General features: G+C 42.5%; 1 protein-coding gene across 1 annotated transcript in view; it reads left to right on the top strand.

Annotated features, from left to right (window-relative positions):
• Nucleotides 1-16,678, top strand: part of ptprn2 (protein tyrosine phosphatase receptor type N2) — a 131,785-nt gene that overhangs the window by 87,111 nt on the left and 27,996 nt on the right. Inside the window, exon 12 of the mRNA XM_037757389.1 lies at nucleotides 16,258-16,473. Coding sequence (XP_037613317.1) covers nucleotides 16,258-16,473 — 216 coding nt within the window. The remainder of the gene's footprint in view (nucleotides 1-16,257; nucleotides 16,474-16,678) is intronic.

Below are 16,678 nucleotides of genomic sequence, written 5' to 3' on the forward strand. Positions count from 1 at the left end.
TCACGCTGATGTATGTTCAAGTGTTCATTTTTCTGATAAGTTTGGTTAATTAGTTATTTGATGCTATAAAAAGGATGTGAGACTTCATGATTGGCAGCTGTGCATCTCTCTCGCTAACAAGGGAGGAAGTGGAGATGCGTCGTCCATCTTTATATATATGTAGTCTATGCTTCCAACCCCCATTCTAGTTTTTCTGATGATCAAGTGCACCATGTGTAAATCAAAGGCCATTTAACGGCCTTAAAATAAAAAAAAATGCAAATAACATAATAGTGCTTATGTAAAATCAAGCAGAAATAGGCCCAAAGCAGCTACTGCAGAAAGGGGTCAATCGACCTACAGCAGCTCTAGTATAGTTTTACACATTAGTCTACATAAGGACATCTAAATAAGCTGAGTTGATTTTTTTGAAGTGCTAAAAGGTGCCTCTGTGTCTCCGCCTATCCTTTCAAAGCAATAAGTCAGAATAGTAAATGAATAGATGTTTGGTAACTCTAGTTGGTGTAGGTTGAGAGAGCAATACTTTTAGTAAAAGCATAGCAGCAGGAGATGAGAGAGTTTTTGCAGCTGGAGCTGTGATCTGTTCTCAAAATGCAACATGTCCTATTCTGTAGCTGCTTTGCATTTTGGACAGCTGAGGCTACTGTCAGCTGACGTTGAAGAATATAAAATTATGCCTCTTATACAGTGGGTTTCTGTCTTTACGTGTGTTAAATAGTGGTTCTAGAGAGAGAAAGTCTGACATGCTGACATGTTTCTGTTTTAGTTGTAGTAGCTGTGCTGTGGATTCACCATATTGTGCCATCTGGACAGTTAAAGTAACAGTAATTAATCCTGACATACAGGGTAACTTAAATATATACACGTACACTGTATTTGTGTGATTGGGATGATATAAAAGATTAGATTAATACTGTATAGGACTCTGGAGCTGCTGGAGATGACCGGTTTAGCTCTGCCATTTTGATTATTCCCACCCAAACGGTAGGTTTTATGGGGTGCAGTGAACCACAAATGAAACAAAATTCAACTTTTGGATACTTCCACATCTCTCGAGGCAGACTTAATAGCTCCACTGACGTCCTTCTGGGTGCAGGTTGACCTGCTTGGAATATTTTAAGAAGAAATAATGACACTCCCGACTGCAGCCAGAGACTGACTGGACACCCCGCTGCTTCCCCTCCGTCTTCGCCTCAGTAAATTCCCTATGTGGTGATCATTGAACTCAACTCTCCCCGGTGTAGGACAGCTTCTGATTTCTGTGCTGCTGTTAAATTGTAGTAGTGCTTGGTGGACTGCAGCTATAATAACCATACTACATGGAATATAAAACCTGTAAAATGGGTGAAATATGTCAGTGAGGTACCTATATTCTCCCAGGTCCCCTAGTCCAACGTTTAACTGATGACTGAGATTATGACCTTGTCTGATTGTTGTAAGAAGTGTCTGACTCATACAATACACCTGCTTTTGCCCAATATTGCTAAATACCAATAATGCACCTTTATTAAGGTAACTTAGATCCACATGTAACATCATCCTGCGCTTTCATTGTAAACAATGCCACACTTATTTGAACGAAAGGCTGTTTATGGTAATTTGTGGACTGGCAGCAGCAGCAGCAGTGGGGTTGAGGGCCTGGGGGGGCTGAGGGTAGGTGGGGGGGGAACCTGCGGTGTCCACAGCTGGATAGCATGGCAGAGGTTTTAAATGTCAGCGTTGAAGGGGGATGTGGCTGCCATTTGGCCTGACAAGCTGCATGCCAAGGGACTGGCAGCGGGATGCAGGGGCAGGGTGCTCCCGGTCCCGGCCACAGAGAGCTCTCACCTTCTGCCATTTATCATGCGGCTACTTGCCTAGCGCATCTGGCACCTTCGCATTGACAGCAGCAGGGAAAGCAGTAGCTGCAGGCTAACCGGTGGCCCATGGTAATCTTTTTAACATCACAACAAAATTAGGGCAGAAGTATTTGTTTGAGTGAATTCACTCCAGAGTGTCCATAGGGGCTTAGTCGCTGGAAATGCAGTAATTTTTTGAGGAAGTTTTGAGTTGAGAGTGTTGAGCAGATTTTGCTGCTGAAATCGACAATGTATTTCAAAAAATTACAATCTAATAGGACAGGTTGTAATGTAGTATACCACAAAAGGACACATTTAAGAATATACTTCAGTCAGATGTTCATCTTGATGTATAAATCAGTCATAGCTGTCTTTTTAGCAAACACCACATTTTGAGTTTGTGGTTGACTTGCAGCCGATTAATTATTGCTCAGTGAGCGCACAATACGGAAACCACTTTGCTCTCAGCAAATTAAATGTAATCAGCTGTCATATCATGTTTTATTGACTTTAATTGACCATAATTGTGAACCCTGCTGTAACTGCTAGTTACTTTCTGCATGGCAAGGTCAACTAAATGGCTTGATGAGCTGTTATGGTCTTTTATATGATGACCTTGACTTGGGAGGGTGTATGAATATATTCCATCTGTGGTGATAAAGCATGAAATGGAACTAGACCACTCTGCTTCTAAGTGGCTTTACAGCATCTACTGGTCGGTGTCCACCGCTTGGAAATGCTCTGCGGTAATGGCCTGGCAAGATTCAGATATGGCAATAATAAGTCTGTTTATTATATCTGTTAAAACAACACATAGCTATGAGACTTCAGCTGAAACGGCTACACACATATCAGTACGACATCGAGTACGACATGGTTGGTATCAATGGATTCCTTAGGTTTTCTAGTTTCATATGATACCATATCTTCACTCTAGCTTTAAAACTGAGCCCGCTACAACCTAAAAATCCCAAGTTGCGTTAAAGAAATAAGTGGCGTTAAAACAAATTTACGTTAATGCATAATTATCGCATTATCTTTAAAAGCCCTAGTAAAATTATATATAAGTAAGTATATATTAATGTATTGCATACAAATATGTAATCATTACTTGTTTCACTACTGTGAAAACAATGTGTCTGCAAAATGTCAACGTTTTGCTAAGAAAAACAACCTTGAATTTAAATCAAAACTACGGCAGAAACTTGCAGAAACTATGATTTTTTTTTCTTCACCTGGATCTGAACTTGCTTTTTAATTTCGTCTAATATCCATCAATAACTGAGAGTAATAATTAGGCCCTTTAGCCATGAACTGAAGACATTTCTTCAATGTGTTTGCTGCAATATATGTTGTCTTTCATCCTGATATATGATGCAATCTTTGCAAATGTGGCGCACATGTGAAGGTAAAAAAGATCAAACATCCGATAGTGTGTTGTGAACTGGAGTAGAGGCCTGCTGTGATGGGATTTTTGCTTTACATATCACAGTCATGTCCATGTGTACGTGGTTGCCAACATGCCTATTTACATTCAGGAACATGCTCATCACGTCGGGTGTTGGCGGCAAATGCACAGATGCAGCTAACACCCGACTGGATGCGGGTGGACCTCTGTATAAAAATAGGATTACCTGCTCATCAACAGAAGCTGCTACAAGTACACCGAGCCTGAATCGTACTTTAAACCAGAGCACAGTTACGTGTCTGCAGCTTTTAAAAACATACAAAACAGTATGTCAGTCAACAGTAATGACTAAAACTTTGCACATCTAGAACATGGACTCAACAAACTAATCGTCTCCCACTTTGGGACTTAATCTGTATAATTTTGAGAAAAAAGAACAAATAAAACGTGTAATTTTTCAGCAACATCAAGAACTAATAGAAGGAATTACATGTCTTTGTTGGAAACAACAAAAGGCAAAAGGATCTTGGCAATCCAGGTCCATAAACACATACAATCACATGTCACCATTCATTACATTATTCACTTTGAAGAGGGAGGGGAGAACAGACATCATCGCCGCTCCACAAAAAGCCATACAGTGTAATTATGTTTGTGGGTGAAAATAGGCTAGATTGATTATATGCATTTACAATAATGAGCCGTCAATGTATTATTACGTTACAGAGCAATCAAAATCTTGACATAAATCATAATTAATTCTGCCTTCAGAATTTTTGATCAGCCGCACTTTGTATTGTTGTCAGAGGTGGTGGCGTGAAGCGATGGGAGATGTGAGCGGCGAACAGGCAGATGATACCGTACTACAGCTGTGGCAGCAGCCTCATTAGGGATTCACAGAGGTTTCTCTCGACGAGCAGCGCTGCTTGGTTTGACTCGGGGGCAGACTACTCTTATAAATCTGCTGGAGCTGTGAGACAGACAGGCGGACAGCGAGACACGCGGGGAGGCTGCGGCGCCGGCCAGGCAGAGTGTCAGCTCTGTTCGTGCAGAGGATTGTTTTGCAGCGCCAGGCCCCTGACTCTCCCCCAGCTGATTGGTGTGGCTTCATTAGCATGGGCTGTGGCTCCTCTGATTTGCAGTAATTAAAGAGAGAAATCAGAGCGCTTGCCTCCAGTCCAGACACAGCCAGTGCCTGTCAAGTGAGATCGCCGTGGAACAGATCGAGCCTTCTTGGCTGCATGCCACTCCACGATCCCCCCCTCCTCGTCCCTAAAGTAAGAGTCTGGAGGAGAGGTATGGGGTGTTGGCGTCTGTGCCAAGTTACCCTCTAAGTAACCCCCGGGGTTACACAGGCACACACGCCTGCCTCTCCCCACGGGCGCACGCTGGGCCGGTGTTGTCATGGTGATAACAGGGGAAAATGTTTAATGGAGACACTGATGAGAATTTATGAGGCTGTGGCTGTGTGCGTTTACAGGGATACGACCCTTAGCCTATCGCACGCTGCCTCCTGTGGTTCTACATGTATATCTTCACTTACACAAGCTGTAGCTGATCATCGGGGCGTATGCTCGGGCAGGCGGCCTCAATATGCTGCGAGTCCAGCAGCAACACCCAGGTAGAGTTGGAGGCACGTGGCAACGTCGGTTGTCCAATAATCCAGTGTGATCAGAAAAGTATATTGTTTTCATTTAGTCTAAACGAGAAGAACCGGTATCTGCTAATCTCTTGAGAGGCATTCTCATGGCGGCAAATTAAATACAAATTGTATTAAGGTGGCTGTGTACTCCAGCCAAATTGAATTTGGTGTTTTCATAAAGGCAAAATGGCGTAATTGTGACCATAAAAGAGCGTTGATTGCCAAACATGGATAGCCAGCCATCAATCCACCCTCCACTGTAACTGACCATTTGTTGTGTTTTTCCACAGAAGTTCTTTAAGCTTCTTATTTCCCAGTTGTTTTGAGAAGGTTGTGTCTGATCCCATCATGACTTGCAAGCTCCGGTATCTGTCATGAACACCATTAAACAAACAGGCCAGGGGTCTGATGGAGTGTGCTGGCATTTGCTGGGGACGCCATCTTCAACTAGTAGTTCAACAGCCCTTGAGAACACGTCAAAGTTGAATCATTTAAAGTACGCTTCTGACCTTAGTGTTGACACAAATGGAGGGCCATCTGGAGTGTGAGGTCCTGTCAAGTATATTTTTCACCAATATACCTTAGCAGGCTTGAGGGGCCACAGATGCATACCTTTTAATCTAGTATAAGGGTACCAAGTAGTTCCTGTCAGTTTAAGGTACACATCTGTGCCTGCAATTCAACCTGAACTAAATTAGGCGACCATGGTTTCTTAAAGGTGCTCTTTACGATATCGAGAGCATTAATATAGCAGCAAACAACTATTATCTATATAAAGATATAGAGGAGCAATGTCTACCTGATCAGAGAATGAAGTCGCTCAAAGTCGTTGTCTCCTTGCTCTGGCTTGCCGGACACAAACACGTTACTTGAAGCCTGACAGGATGGCTTTTCATGTGATATGTGATCCTGCGATTCTTGCGGTGATCTTGTAACCGAGATTTGGCCCGGACACGTGTCAGACTACACATGACTTGCAGTATTTTGTGAACCGAATGACATGAAAAATATCAACAACCATGATGTAGACGTTGACGAACTCGGCAAGGGAAGCCTAAACGCTAGTCTTTTCTTCAAGGCTGGAATTGGTTCTCTTCCACCATTGACACAAGAGATAAAATGACAAATGGTCTTGTCCTTTTGTCACTTTTGCTCCCCGTGTCTCTTGAATTGAGCCATTATCAAGCTCATATCCCACAGTGTGATAGTCAAGTTACTAAAATCAGTTAAGGCAGCAGACTCATTCAGCTGCCTGGAGGGTGCACTGGAAAAAGCACTCATCCAACATGACCTGAGTTCAATCCCCCAACAGCAGCCCTTTCACATTTTTCTGAGATTGTTGGTGGAATTTTTTAACTCTTTGGACAATCAAATTCAGCACCACTGTGCTATATATGTTCAAACAGCCACAGAGAAATGCAGTTTCAGAGGCCTTCAGATGTTCTTTGGACCCAGGTGTGGAGAGGACCCATCCTATTGAACCCATGAAGTCACTCTGCGCTCTCCTCTGAACACTTCTCTTTGTCCCTTTACTGTCAGTCTCAGTATCAGAGTCTCCCAGCCCACTAAGTCTCTTGTGACTGGGGTTTCAATTATGAATGCTACCTTTGACTACCTCTGTTATTCCGCGGCAGCCCACATATCCCTGCCTGCCACCACTCATGTGTGACTTGATGTATTGTCTCACTGTTTTCCCCCCTTTCAAAATTAATTGCAGTTTTATCTCTCCCCAAGATAAAAAAAAAAACCCAGCCGGGAACATAATAGTCTAAAAGTAGTGTGGATTCTATTCAAACAAAACAATTAAAACCTTAGTGTTTTCCTCGCTGTTTTTGACTGTGGACGTGTTGGATGAGATTTTTAGTGGTGGTTCTTCTTTTATCTTTTCACACAATAGAATGAAGTATTACCTTCAATTACCTGTCGTGATTGGGTTGTGTTTTAGCAAACTCGGATCACATTCTGGACCTGACCATTTTATTTGGTGCCTAATGACTTTTCACCTACAGTATCGTAATATCCCTCATCAAAAACTAATTACATCTAGAAAATGATCCTTGCCTCTGTGATTAATGCAAATCTGGGTGTAATTTGCTCCGTCTCAGACCACAGTGCAAACATCTTCACTGATACTGAGTTACTTTAATTTTTAAGGTGTGAGCACCATTTGCTAACTTAGTTTAATTAATTTCGGCTGGCACTTTAGCAAACATGAACATTATCCTTGTCAGACATATTGCTGTTGTCAACACAGCTGCAGGTAGAAAGAATCATTACTGTCAGCTAAAACCAGTAGGGAATTAAGGCTGCACCTTAAACAAATTAAGAAAAACAAGTTGAAGTAAATCAACTCCACTTTCACGAATATAGTTGACAGCTTGGTCTTGTCTGGAATGAACTAACCCAGTATAGGCCCTTTTCACAACAGCCATTTTGACATGTCGTTGCAAGGTAAACACAGGTGTAATTGATAAAATGAATTATGGTCCCGTTCTATTTAGTCACAGCCATTCCAGTGAGCCAGCATGCACAATGCTGGACCACCAAATTGGAACAGGGCCATAATTAATGCTATTAATTACAACTTTTCTGTGTGTTAAATGATTGCTCGCTAAGCTTGGTCGCCATCTCCCATAGTTTAGGAACCGTAACTATTCAGGGTAGGCCAAGCTTTGGATTTCTCCAAATGTTGAAGCAGTGCACATCTGGGTGTAGTAAGAGCGATACTCTCTGTTGTGTTAAAAGACGGAGGCTAAAAACGGTGGGCTACCTCCGGGTCTGAGAAGTGAAGCCAATGCTGAAGTGCCTTAAACTTGCATTCTTTCTAATAGCCAGCAGGGGGCGACTCCTCTGGATGCAAAAAGAAGTCTGGTTGTATAGAAGTCTATGAGAAAATGAGCCTACTTCTCACTTGATTTATTACCTCAGTAAACATTGTAAATATGAGTTTATGGTCTCAATCGCTAGTTTCAAGTCTTCTTCAATACAGCATGATGTTTATTTAGTAAATTATGGTCCCATTTAGAGTCAAATAGACCATAAAGCAGGGTATGCTTTAGGGCGTGGCTACCTTGTGATTGACAGGTTGCTACCACGGCGTTGTCCGGTCTGGTAGTTGTCCATCTTTTCGTCTTTCAACCCTTTCAAAGTGTGTTTTCAGTTCATGAAAGTTAATTATAACCTTTTTGGTCACCTAAAAATGTCTTATTCAGAGTTTGGTTGCACTTAGCTCCACCCTCTTGTGTCACTTCTGGTTGCAAAAGACAACCAAAATGATGAACTCGAGGCTTCAAAATGGCAGTCCACGGTGACTACATCCACCTCTTATCTACAGTATATGTCAAGGACCCATTATTTCAGAAATTACTACGAATTTTGAGCAGTAAACCGCATGTCATTCGAGAACGGAAAGATTGACAGGTGTAGGAAGAGAGACTCAGCTAATGGTTAATTGAACAAACAAAAAAAGACTTTGGTTGACCTCTTAACATCATCGGATACAGATTAGTCCATACAATTTAACTCTTCTAATTCATCAGTTAGACTCAGTACACTCTGAACATGTAAAGCGATTAAATATGTATCACTTTGTTGTCATCCTCGTAGATTACAACAACATTTTACATCATTTTACAGATATGCTGTGATTTTCTACTCCAGGCTATGACGCCACAGCACTGTCTTTTTGAAGTGCACATTGGTGTGCTTGTGTGTGGGTTTGCCTCTGCTTTAAATATAGTCAAGATGACAGGCATAGCATTTACCTTGATGTTTACTGCTTTGAACTACTTGGCATGGGCAATGCCTGGGCTGGGATTCACATAAGAAAGAGGTCTATTTGAACAAGCCCATCTGGGGAAAATACCAGAATGACATGGCTGACACACACACGGGCTTTGAATGGTTCCTCTCTGAGCAAGTGATGAGCATGAGACACAGCAATTCAGATGTTTCAAGTGAAACCCAGAAATGGGACCTTTTTGTGTCTTTGAACATCATCCATTAGGAAATATGGTGTTTCTCTCTCACACACACACACACACTCACCGAGACATTAGGTTTCTGCACCTTAAGTGATGTTTAAAAGGGAGTTAAACGGGAGAGCACATTGTCACCTGTTATATTTGATCTCAGTATAAGTGCTATTTTATGACACGGCAGGCAAAATCAAACTGCAGGGTACCAACCAAAAAATATAGCAAAATTACATCACTACTGTGAATTCAAATAGACACTTTCAAACCAAACATATATGAGAGCTTTGTTTCATTACAAATGTTAAAGATGAGCATGAAAATGGAACGTTTAAAGAGTAAAACCCCAGATTAAGCTAAATCTTTTCCATCACACACATCTTCTAATATCACTTCAGCAATAACAATAACAGCTGGTGGAACAGAACACCCCAAACGTGTTTTGTTTTGCATATACATTTCTCTCTGCATTACAGTTGGAAGCTAATCCTCCAACACCTTCCCAAATGGAGCTGCAGCAACAGTCTCGCTCAGATATTATTATGAATAATTTATTGCACCCCATTTCAAAGAGCCGAGCAGATATTCCCAACTATTTTTGGTGTAACGGCACGGCGCGTTAGTTAAGTCTGCAGGTACACATTGCAGCTGTTGTGCAGCAGCAGTGCAAACGGCATTAGCCTCTCGCTGATGTCGTTATAGTGTGATTGGTATGTGGTGCGTCGGCTCTGTGTGCTGCTGGGCTTCTGTTTGCTCAAATATATTACAATCTCTCACTTTTCTGTGTCCAAGCTGTCCTTGCAGGTATACACACTCACATACATGTATGTGCATTTGCAGGAAAAAGCTATGCATGTATATTCAGATTGCACACTCAGGGACATACATGTGTTAAAAACCGTGCAGCCTGTAGGTGCAAGCAAATATTTAAGTTATTGTCTCTTTATCCCCGTCCTCAACTCACATGCGCAAGCGTCAGTGGATGTGTCTGCTCTGCCATCTCAGGTAGTGCACTTGATCGTGACATTTGTTTAACATTCCTCATCCACCCCCCCCCCCTCTCTCAGCGACACGGTGAAGTGCCGCATACCTCTTTCTCCCGTTGTTTAAACACGCTTTCCATCTTTTTTATTAGAAATGTGAAATGTGTCATGGAGGCAAACACCGGAGCGGCGCAGGAGAGGAGGACAGATAAGCCTGGCAGGACTCACGCTGACTGTTGGAACATGTGTTACCCCGAGGAAGTACTTACTGGAGGAACACACAGGCGTGACAGCGTCTACGAATATCGCCAGTGACCATAAGAGTGACTTCAGTATTTGACTGCTTGTAGTTTTTTTGAGGTTTTTTTTTGCGAGAACGAATCGATGCACGTCAAACCTCCCTGGTGTGATAACCATTAGCACTGGCCTCGCTGGAGGATGTGACACGGGTTGTGAAATCGTACTGTGCGGTGCATAGTAGTGGCTGAAACGTGTGAAAATATGTCCATTTACGCAGAGTTCAAGTGAAGGAAAACAACAGGTGCCAAAGTCGAGGCTTTCTTTCGAAGAGCAGGTGTCTGGTTCTTGGTAGACATTTTCTTTTTCCTTCTTTTTCTCTGGTGTCAGGGGAATACCCTTGTTTGGATGAGTGTGGATTTAGATATGGCTGACAGGTGGATGACCGGGGTATCTCAGGAAAAGAGTGAGCAGGGCTCTCTTCCAGTTCACCGGAGATCTCGACAGATATGATCGTACGGTTGACTTAATGTAAGGACTGATATTCTGGGGATTAACTTCCGGGGCCACTCTTTATTTCTCTCCAATAATAAAACCACTCACTGGCAGTCGTGATAAAAGTCTCCCACCATGCGTTACTCTTGCATCCATTTTGCATTCGTGCAGCAGCGAGCAGCACTGCAGCCGATTCTTTCTTTCTTTGCATTCAAAGTGCAAGATAAAAATGCCTCTCAGACGACTGGTGGTCGCACCATTTTTGTGCCCTCTGGCAGGCGAAAAAACTGAATGTGGATTCTGAATAATTCCTGATAAATGAGGATGCAAGTGTGCAGAGAGCATGACGTGAAACGTGTCACTCTGTGACACATAAGGAAGGAACATAGTCTTTTTTTGAGGAACAAAAACAGCATAAATGCACTGATTATTTCAGTTTCGCAGCATTATCATACACAAGATATGATATTTTAGAGTTTGGGGATGCTAAAAAAGGAAAATGTTGAGTCAGTTTGAGTGTGTTCTGCTTCAGATTTTGTCCCTGAGGGGTTGGCTCTGCTTTTTGAAGGTGGGGTGGCGTCCGATGCGGCCGCGGACCCAGGCTGGACAGCGAGCTGGTTTTTGTTCTCCCCTTCACATTGCCAACTCCAGCTGTCACACAGAGGGACAATAGAGAAGAGGAGGGGGTGCTCTCTGAATGGAAAAAATAAACTGGAGAGCCCCCCGTCACACACAGCCCCCCTCCCCAAGACTCGTCATCTGCATTTGACAGGACCCCCGTTCTCCTCTCTTCACCGCCCCCTTTCTTTTTCTTTCTCCTTTTCTCTACCCTGTGCTCTCCATAATCCCCCTTTCTCTCTCTCTCTCCCTGCTAAGTGCAGCTGTTGCTCTCCATTGGATCATTTTTTTTTTCAGACTGATTGCTAATTAGGATAGCTTTTTGGCCAGTTTTATCTTTAAAACTTGTTAAACTTGCAATTTTCCTCTCCTTTTTTTTCCTTCTTCTTTATTCCGGCAGATCTTAGAGGGAAGCAGAGAATGGACTTAGCCAATTATATACAATTTACTTGAGCATTTTCTCAGACTTGCACCCAGTGTCCCATGCAGCATTCATATAGCTTACAAACTACTGTACTGTGTGGTATAGCCTCTTATTATAGTGCTCACTTCAGCTTTGAATGCAAAAGCCTACTTTGAAGAATAGACTGCCCCATCTCCCTTATTCTGCTCACATAACTGAATCCCTGGGAGAGGGAGCGGAGGAAAAGGAGAGCCTGAGAAAACAGCAATTCACACACCAAACACAGAGACCCCTAGTAGCTCAACAAATGAGTGTCTAGCCCTATGTCCATTCATATCGCCCCTCGGCCCGCAAGCCTATTAGCCAGGCATCGCTCCTTGAACATTCACTGTCGACAACATGTGGAGGCATCGCTATAGCAACCAGTGGATATGACATGTGCAATGGACGGGGACTCCTGAGCTGCTGAATATAAGGAGGGGCTCAGCCTTAACTAAATGATCGCAAAAAACCCAACCCCGCCACCTCCCCTCTCCTCTTTTCATTGGCACAGAGGATGCTGAAAGGACTCACTAGTGGGGCTTCTGCACATTCTTCCGAGGCTCGGAAAATCAGGCGGGCATATCCCACATTCTTCTCCCTTTTCTTATTCTCTCCGACTCTCCCTTTTTTCCCTCTTTTTTTTTTTTTTTTTTTCTTCATCTTCGTGTTGAAGCCGCGGTCTTTTGTTGGCGCTGGGGGGGGACGCATGGGACCCGCGCAGGGGAACTTTTGGAGAAGCGGACTGAGTGGGCGGCCGGGACGCACAGACGCGTCTTCTTGGAGCTGCGGCGAGCGTCAGTGGTTAACCATGTTCTCTGGAATACAGGACACAGCAGCAGCAGCAGCAGCAGCAGATCACTGCGTAATGTGCGCTCTGCTCCACGACATGGATTTAGGTAATTATCTCCTGGCTTGTGTCTGGTTTTCTTTTTTGGGTCGTGTTCAGTGTGCAAGTTTTAATGCGTCAAATGCGTAAAAAGGCGCGTTAAAGGACCGGCTTTGAAAAACTTGTCATCCATTGTCACAGCACGTTGAAAGCTGATTTCCGATGTGAAAAATTATTATTTTTTGTGTGTTTTGCAGAATATATTTCAGAATATATTAGGAGCTGTTTCATCCTTTTCTGCTGCTGGAGATCGCATCTCTCCAAAAAAAGCTTATGGGATAAAATATGATCGAGCATTGGAAAAAAAAATAGGCTATGCAAATGTGCAAATGTAGTTAATCTTAATGTATAAATGCATCGAAAAATGTCCTAGTAAAAGTGGATGTTTAGCCCGGTTGGTACTGTGAGCACATCTGGCTGCAGGGGACAAAGTTTGTGTGCAGGTTGATCCTGTCTGGTGCTGCCCGGCAAGCAGCTCCAACTCATACAGCCTGTACTACACACTGAGACTGAAAGATGGCAAATCCGCTCTGTTTTTGCATAAATTATTTTATTTTAATCCTGTTTAATCTCAAAATAAACGCAATTATCTTTAATTTATATCCTATTATTTTATTCTATTCTTAGATTTGTTTTCTAATATCTAGAAATACACATTTTGTGCTGTAGTTTTTATGGTAATTTGAGTTTGTCCACATCAGATTGCTTTATTTTTTATTTATCAAATTAATCATTATTTTTCAAAGGTTTTTAGTTTACAAATTCGTCTGAAAAGGAGGCCTAACGATTTCAACTAGTACTGTATTTATAACAACAATTTTATAGATTACTTGCAGTGTTTTTCTAGATTTATAAAAAAAAAAAATGCTTATAAAATGTTTCTAAATTTTGCATCTCATGTGTGATCTTTTGTGTTAATCGCAGGACTATCAGTCATGTTTTATTGCATAGAAACTACTTTAAATGTAGCTGATTTCAAACCTCTTCCATCTTCAATTGTTGCTGCAGCTTAAAAAAAAAAAAAAAATCAACGGTAGTTTTTAGGGTTGAGGTTTGTCAGTTGTGTGTTTGGGAGGATTTTCTTGTACTTCTGAAAGGTATTGTGATGTGAGTGAATGGGCAGCCAGCCGCCCCAACAACACCTCTCTGCCTGACCTCTCCTCTATCATTTGAATAATCCAGAGCACCGAAATCCATCTGCCCCTCGTCTCCTCTCAGATTGGCTAATTCACCACACAGGGCCAATATGAATAGAAGAGAGAAAGTCTGTTAGAGGCAGAGAGTAATAACTTCACTGAGTGTGGGTCCTACAGAAATACACAGGATTTTAAAGGAATCAATAAAAAAATGAATTTACTGAGGTTTAAAAGGCAAATCTTCATTTTAAATAGAATTCATGGAGGGAAAAAAAATGTATTTCATATCGATGTCAAATTTCAATGCAAAATTATGCTCTAACATTCAGATCTAAATATTTTTGCAAGTTTTAATTATGGTGATAATTCATCTGATTTATTAAATTAAATTTTAATTTTTTTTGTGTTTTTGAATATTTTAGTTAAACAAATCTGTTTTTTATACTCTAATTATAGTAAAATAAAATGATTCCCCAAAAAATAAATAAAACAATTTAAAAAAAAAAAACCCAAAGGGACAGAAGTCTAAAGGCCCATGAAGGTAATTCTTCGCCTCACATCTCCTCCCTTCTCCTCCTCCTCTTTCTCTCCTCTGGTTTCTTTCTAACACGATTACCGCCTTCAAACACTCTTTTATGCTTGCAGTGCGTTTCAAGCCTGTTTGCTCCCACAGTGGAAATGATTTTCTTTTTTTTTTATTCATTTCAAGGTGTTTACCTAAATAGTAAGAGTAGCCACAGATTGTAGAAGGCCACGTCTTTGATTAACTCCATAAGAGGTTTTTTTTGTTTTTCAGAATAAAGAAAAGAATTTCGTTAAAGGGGAATAGCTTAGAGTTGTCAGGCAGGATTGAACCAATAGGTCTATAGGGGGCACTTTGGTTTCAGAGGCAGCAGTCTTTAACGACTGCACCGATGTGACATGCTGTGTCTACAGAGCAAACAATGTGGAATATTAAATACGTCTAATGAGGGTTTTTAATGTGCTATATATTCAGTCTTTTATAGTGTGATTATGCGAGAGAGGATGCTGGCTGCCTTCTCAACAAGTACTCCAGCAAATGGAAATTGTCTATATGTTCACTTGATCACTGAAGAACACGGACGAGTCATTGGATGTAGGCCATCCCTCCCCTCTCTAGCCGTACATGAGCCTCTTCAAACCTCTCAGTTGTTGTCTAACCTCTTAATGCTTGATTAAAACTACATGCTCCAACCGCAGCAATCGCAATCAACAGCAACCGTCGTCAGGCCCAACGCCGTAATCGAAAAGACCTTGGCATCCGCACAACCGCTAAAACATTGGCAATTACGAGCCACAAGGTCAAACCGTATTGTTGCTGGTGTGAGGTGAAGTGTCTTGTTTTGAAAATGCTTATAACAAGATGTAGGCATCCTTCAGCCAGACCATTAGACCCCTCGGGCTAAATGTCAGAGCTTTTTTTTCATGTTGTAGATTTGATTCACGTCACCCATCAATCTTTCCATCTCGTATGCGGACAATTAGGAGCCTGCTGATTTGTTCGTGGACTGTTATTGATATTGCCCTTTTGCAGATGTATAGCTATTGGCATGTATGCAGCTGATCAAATTAGAGCAAAAATGTGGCTTTTACAGAAACCCCATGTTTTTGTGTCACTAAAATGTCCTGGAAAAAACAGTATCTTTCTGTTTTTTAGTGTTAAATGCAAAACTAGCTTGGCACGATGTGTATATTTTATGCAATCAGCAAACAGTAGCTACATTTTAGGTATCATTAATTATCTTTCCCAATTAATGCTCCTAATTACCGCTGTTATGCTCTCAAAATATTTTGCATCAGTGGGGCCCACGGGAAATTTATCATTGCAGTAAATGGCCATGAGTGGACCAATTATCAACACATAGGCCAATTCTTTAACCTGCGCTGATAAAAATCTCTTAGATGATATTACAGCACATTAAAAAACAAGTCTGCCACAGCGAGACAAAGCCTATACCTTCCCGTTTTGAATTAACATGCAGCGTGGGTGTGGATCTGTGAAAAGGCTTTTCTATTCAACTGGTGGTGGATGTGTGAAGGTCCAGTCTGGGGTGTCTCTCCGGTCCTGGTAGCCATTAGCTGTGTGGCTTGGGCCAGGGCCTAATCCAGCCAAACTCAGGACCAGAGGAGCTAATTAAGCCCAAGCTTTTAGTATCCCAACCTCCTGTAGCTGCACAGTGCCAGCCCACCCCATGCCAGCACTAAATGGGGTTGTAAATATCTATAGTGGGGCACGGCATGGAGACAGCACTGGACAGGGGGCTACTAATAGGGGTTGACTGAGTCTGAATGCATCTTATAAGGCCAGTATTAGAGCTGGTTAATGAGTGGGGCCGGTCAGACATGGTGGTGGTGGTGGTGGGTGGAAGGAAAGAGCGGGAGAGGAAGTGGCGGTAGGTATGGAAGCACTGCATTTTTTCAAAGTCGAGACTTCAGCTGGAAAGTGATGCACTGCAGATTTGATATGGCGGTTGCTGTAAATCAAAAAAAGACTACATCAATCAGACAAAAAAGACAGAGTGGCATCCTGTACTGCTCTGACAGTGTGTTCTCTCTCTGTTTGTCCTCCTCCAGAGGGGCAGCCTGACCCAGATCCCGGTGGTGAAGAAGACCAGGGTGGAGTCGGGCCAGTTCCTGCTGCTGTCCGTCCTCTGCATGCTCTTCATCCTGGTGGCACTGGCCATGTCCACCACCTTCTTCTGCGTGCGCCAGCGCTCCCACCTCCACATGAAGGAGAAGCTGGCCAGCCTGGGGACTGACACCAGTACTGATGCCACCGCAACCTATCAGGTTAGACCAGCCCACCTCGCTATGAGCCAATCAGGGGCCAGGACACTTAGCCTGCGCTCTGCCATTGGACGAACACGCACACTGTTCGAGTACGGTGTATTTTCTGATTGGTTTGTGAAGGGTGTGTTTGTTAATGTGTGTATGATTCTCTTTTTACCTGCTTTTATGGCGGTTTTCGGCTGTTGTGACGATAGTGATTTGCTTT

Source organism: Sebastes umbrosus, chromosome 21 (assembly GCF_015220745.1).
Source record: "Sebastes umbrosus isolate fSebUmb1 chromosome 21, fSebUmb1.pri, whole genome shotgun sequence".
In the NCBI taxonomy this organism is placed as follows: Eukaryota; Metazoa; Chordata; class Actinopteri; order Perciformes; family Sebastidae; genus Sebastes; species Sebastes umbrosus.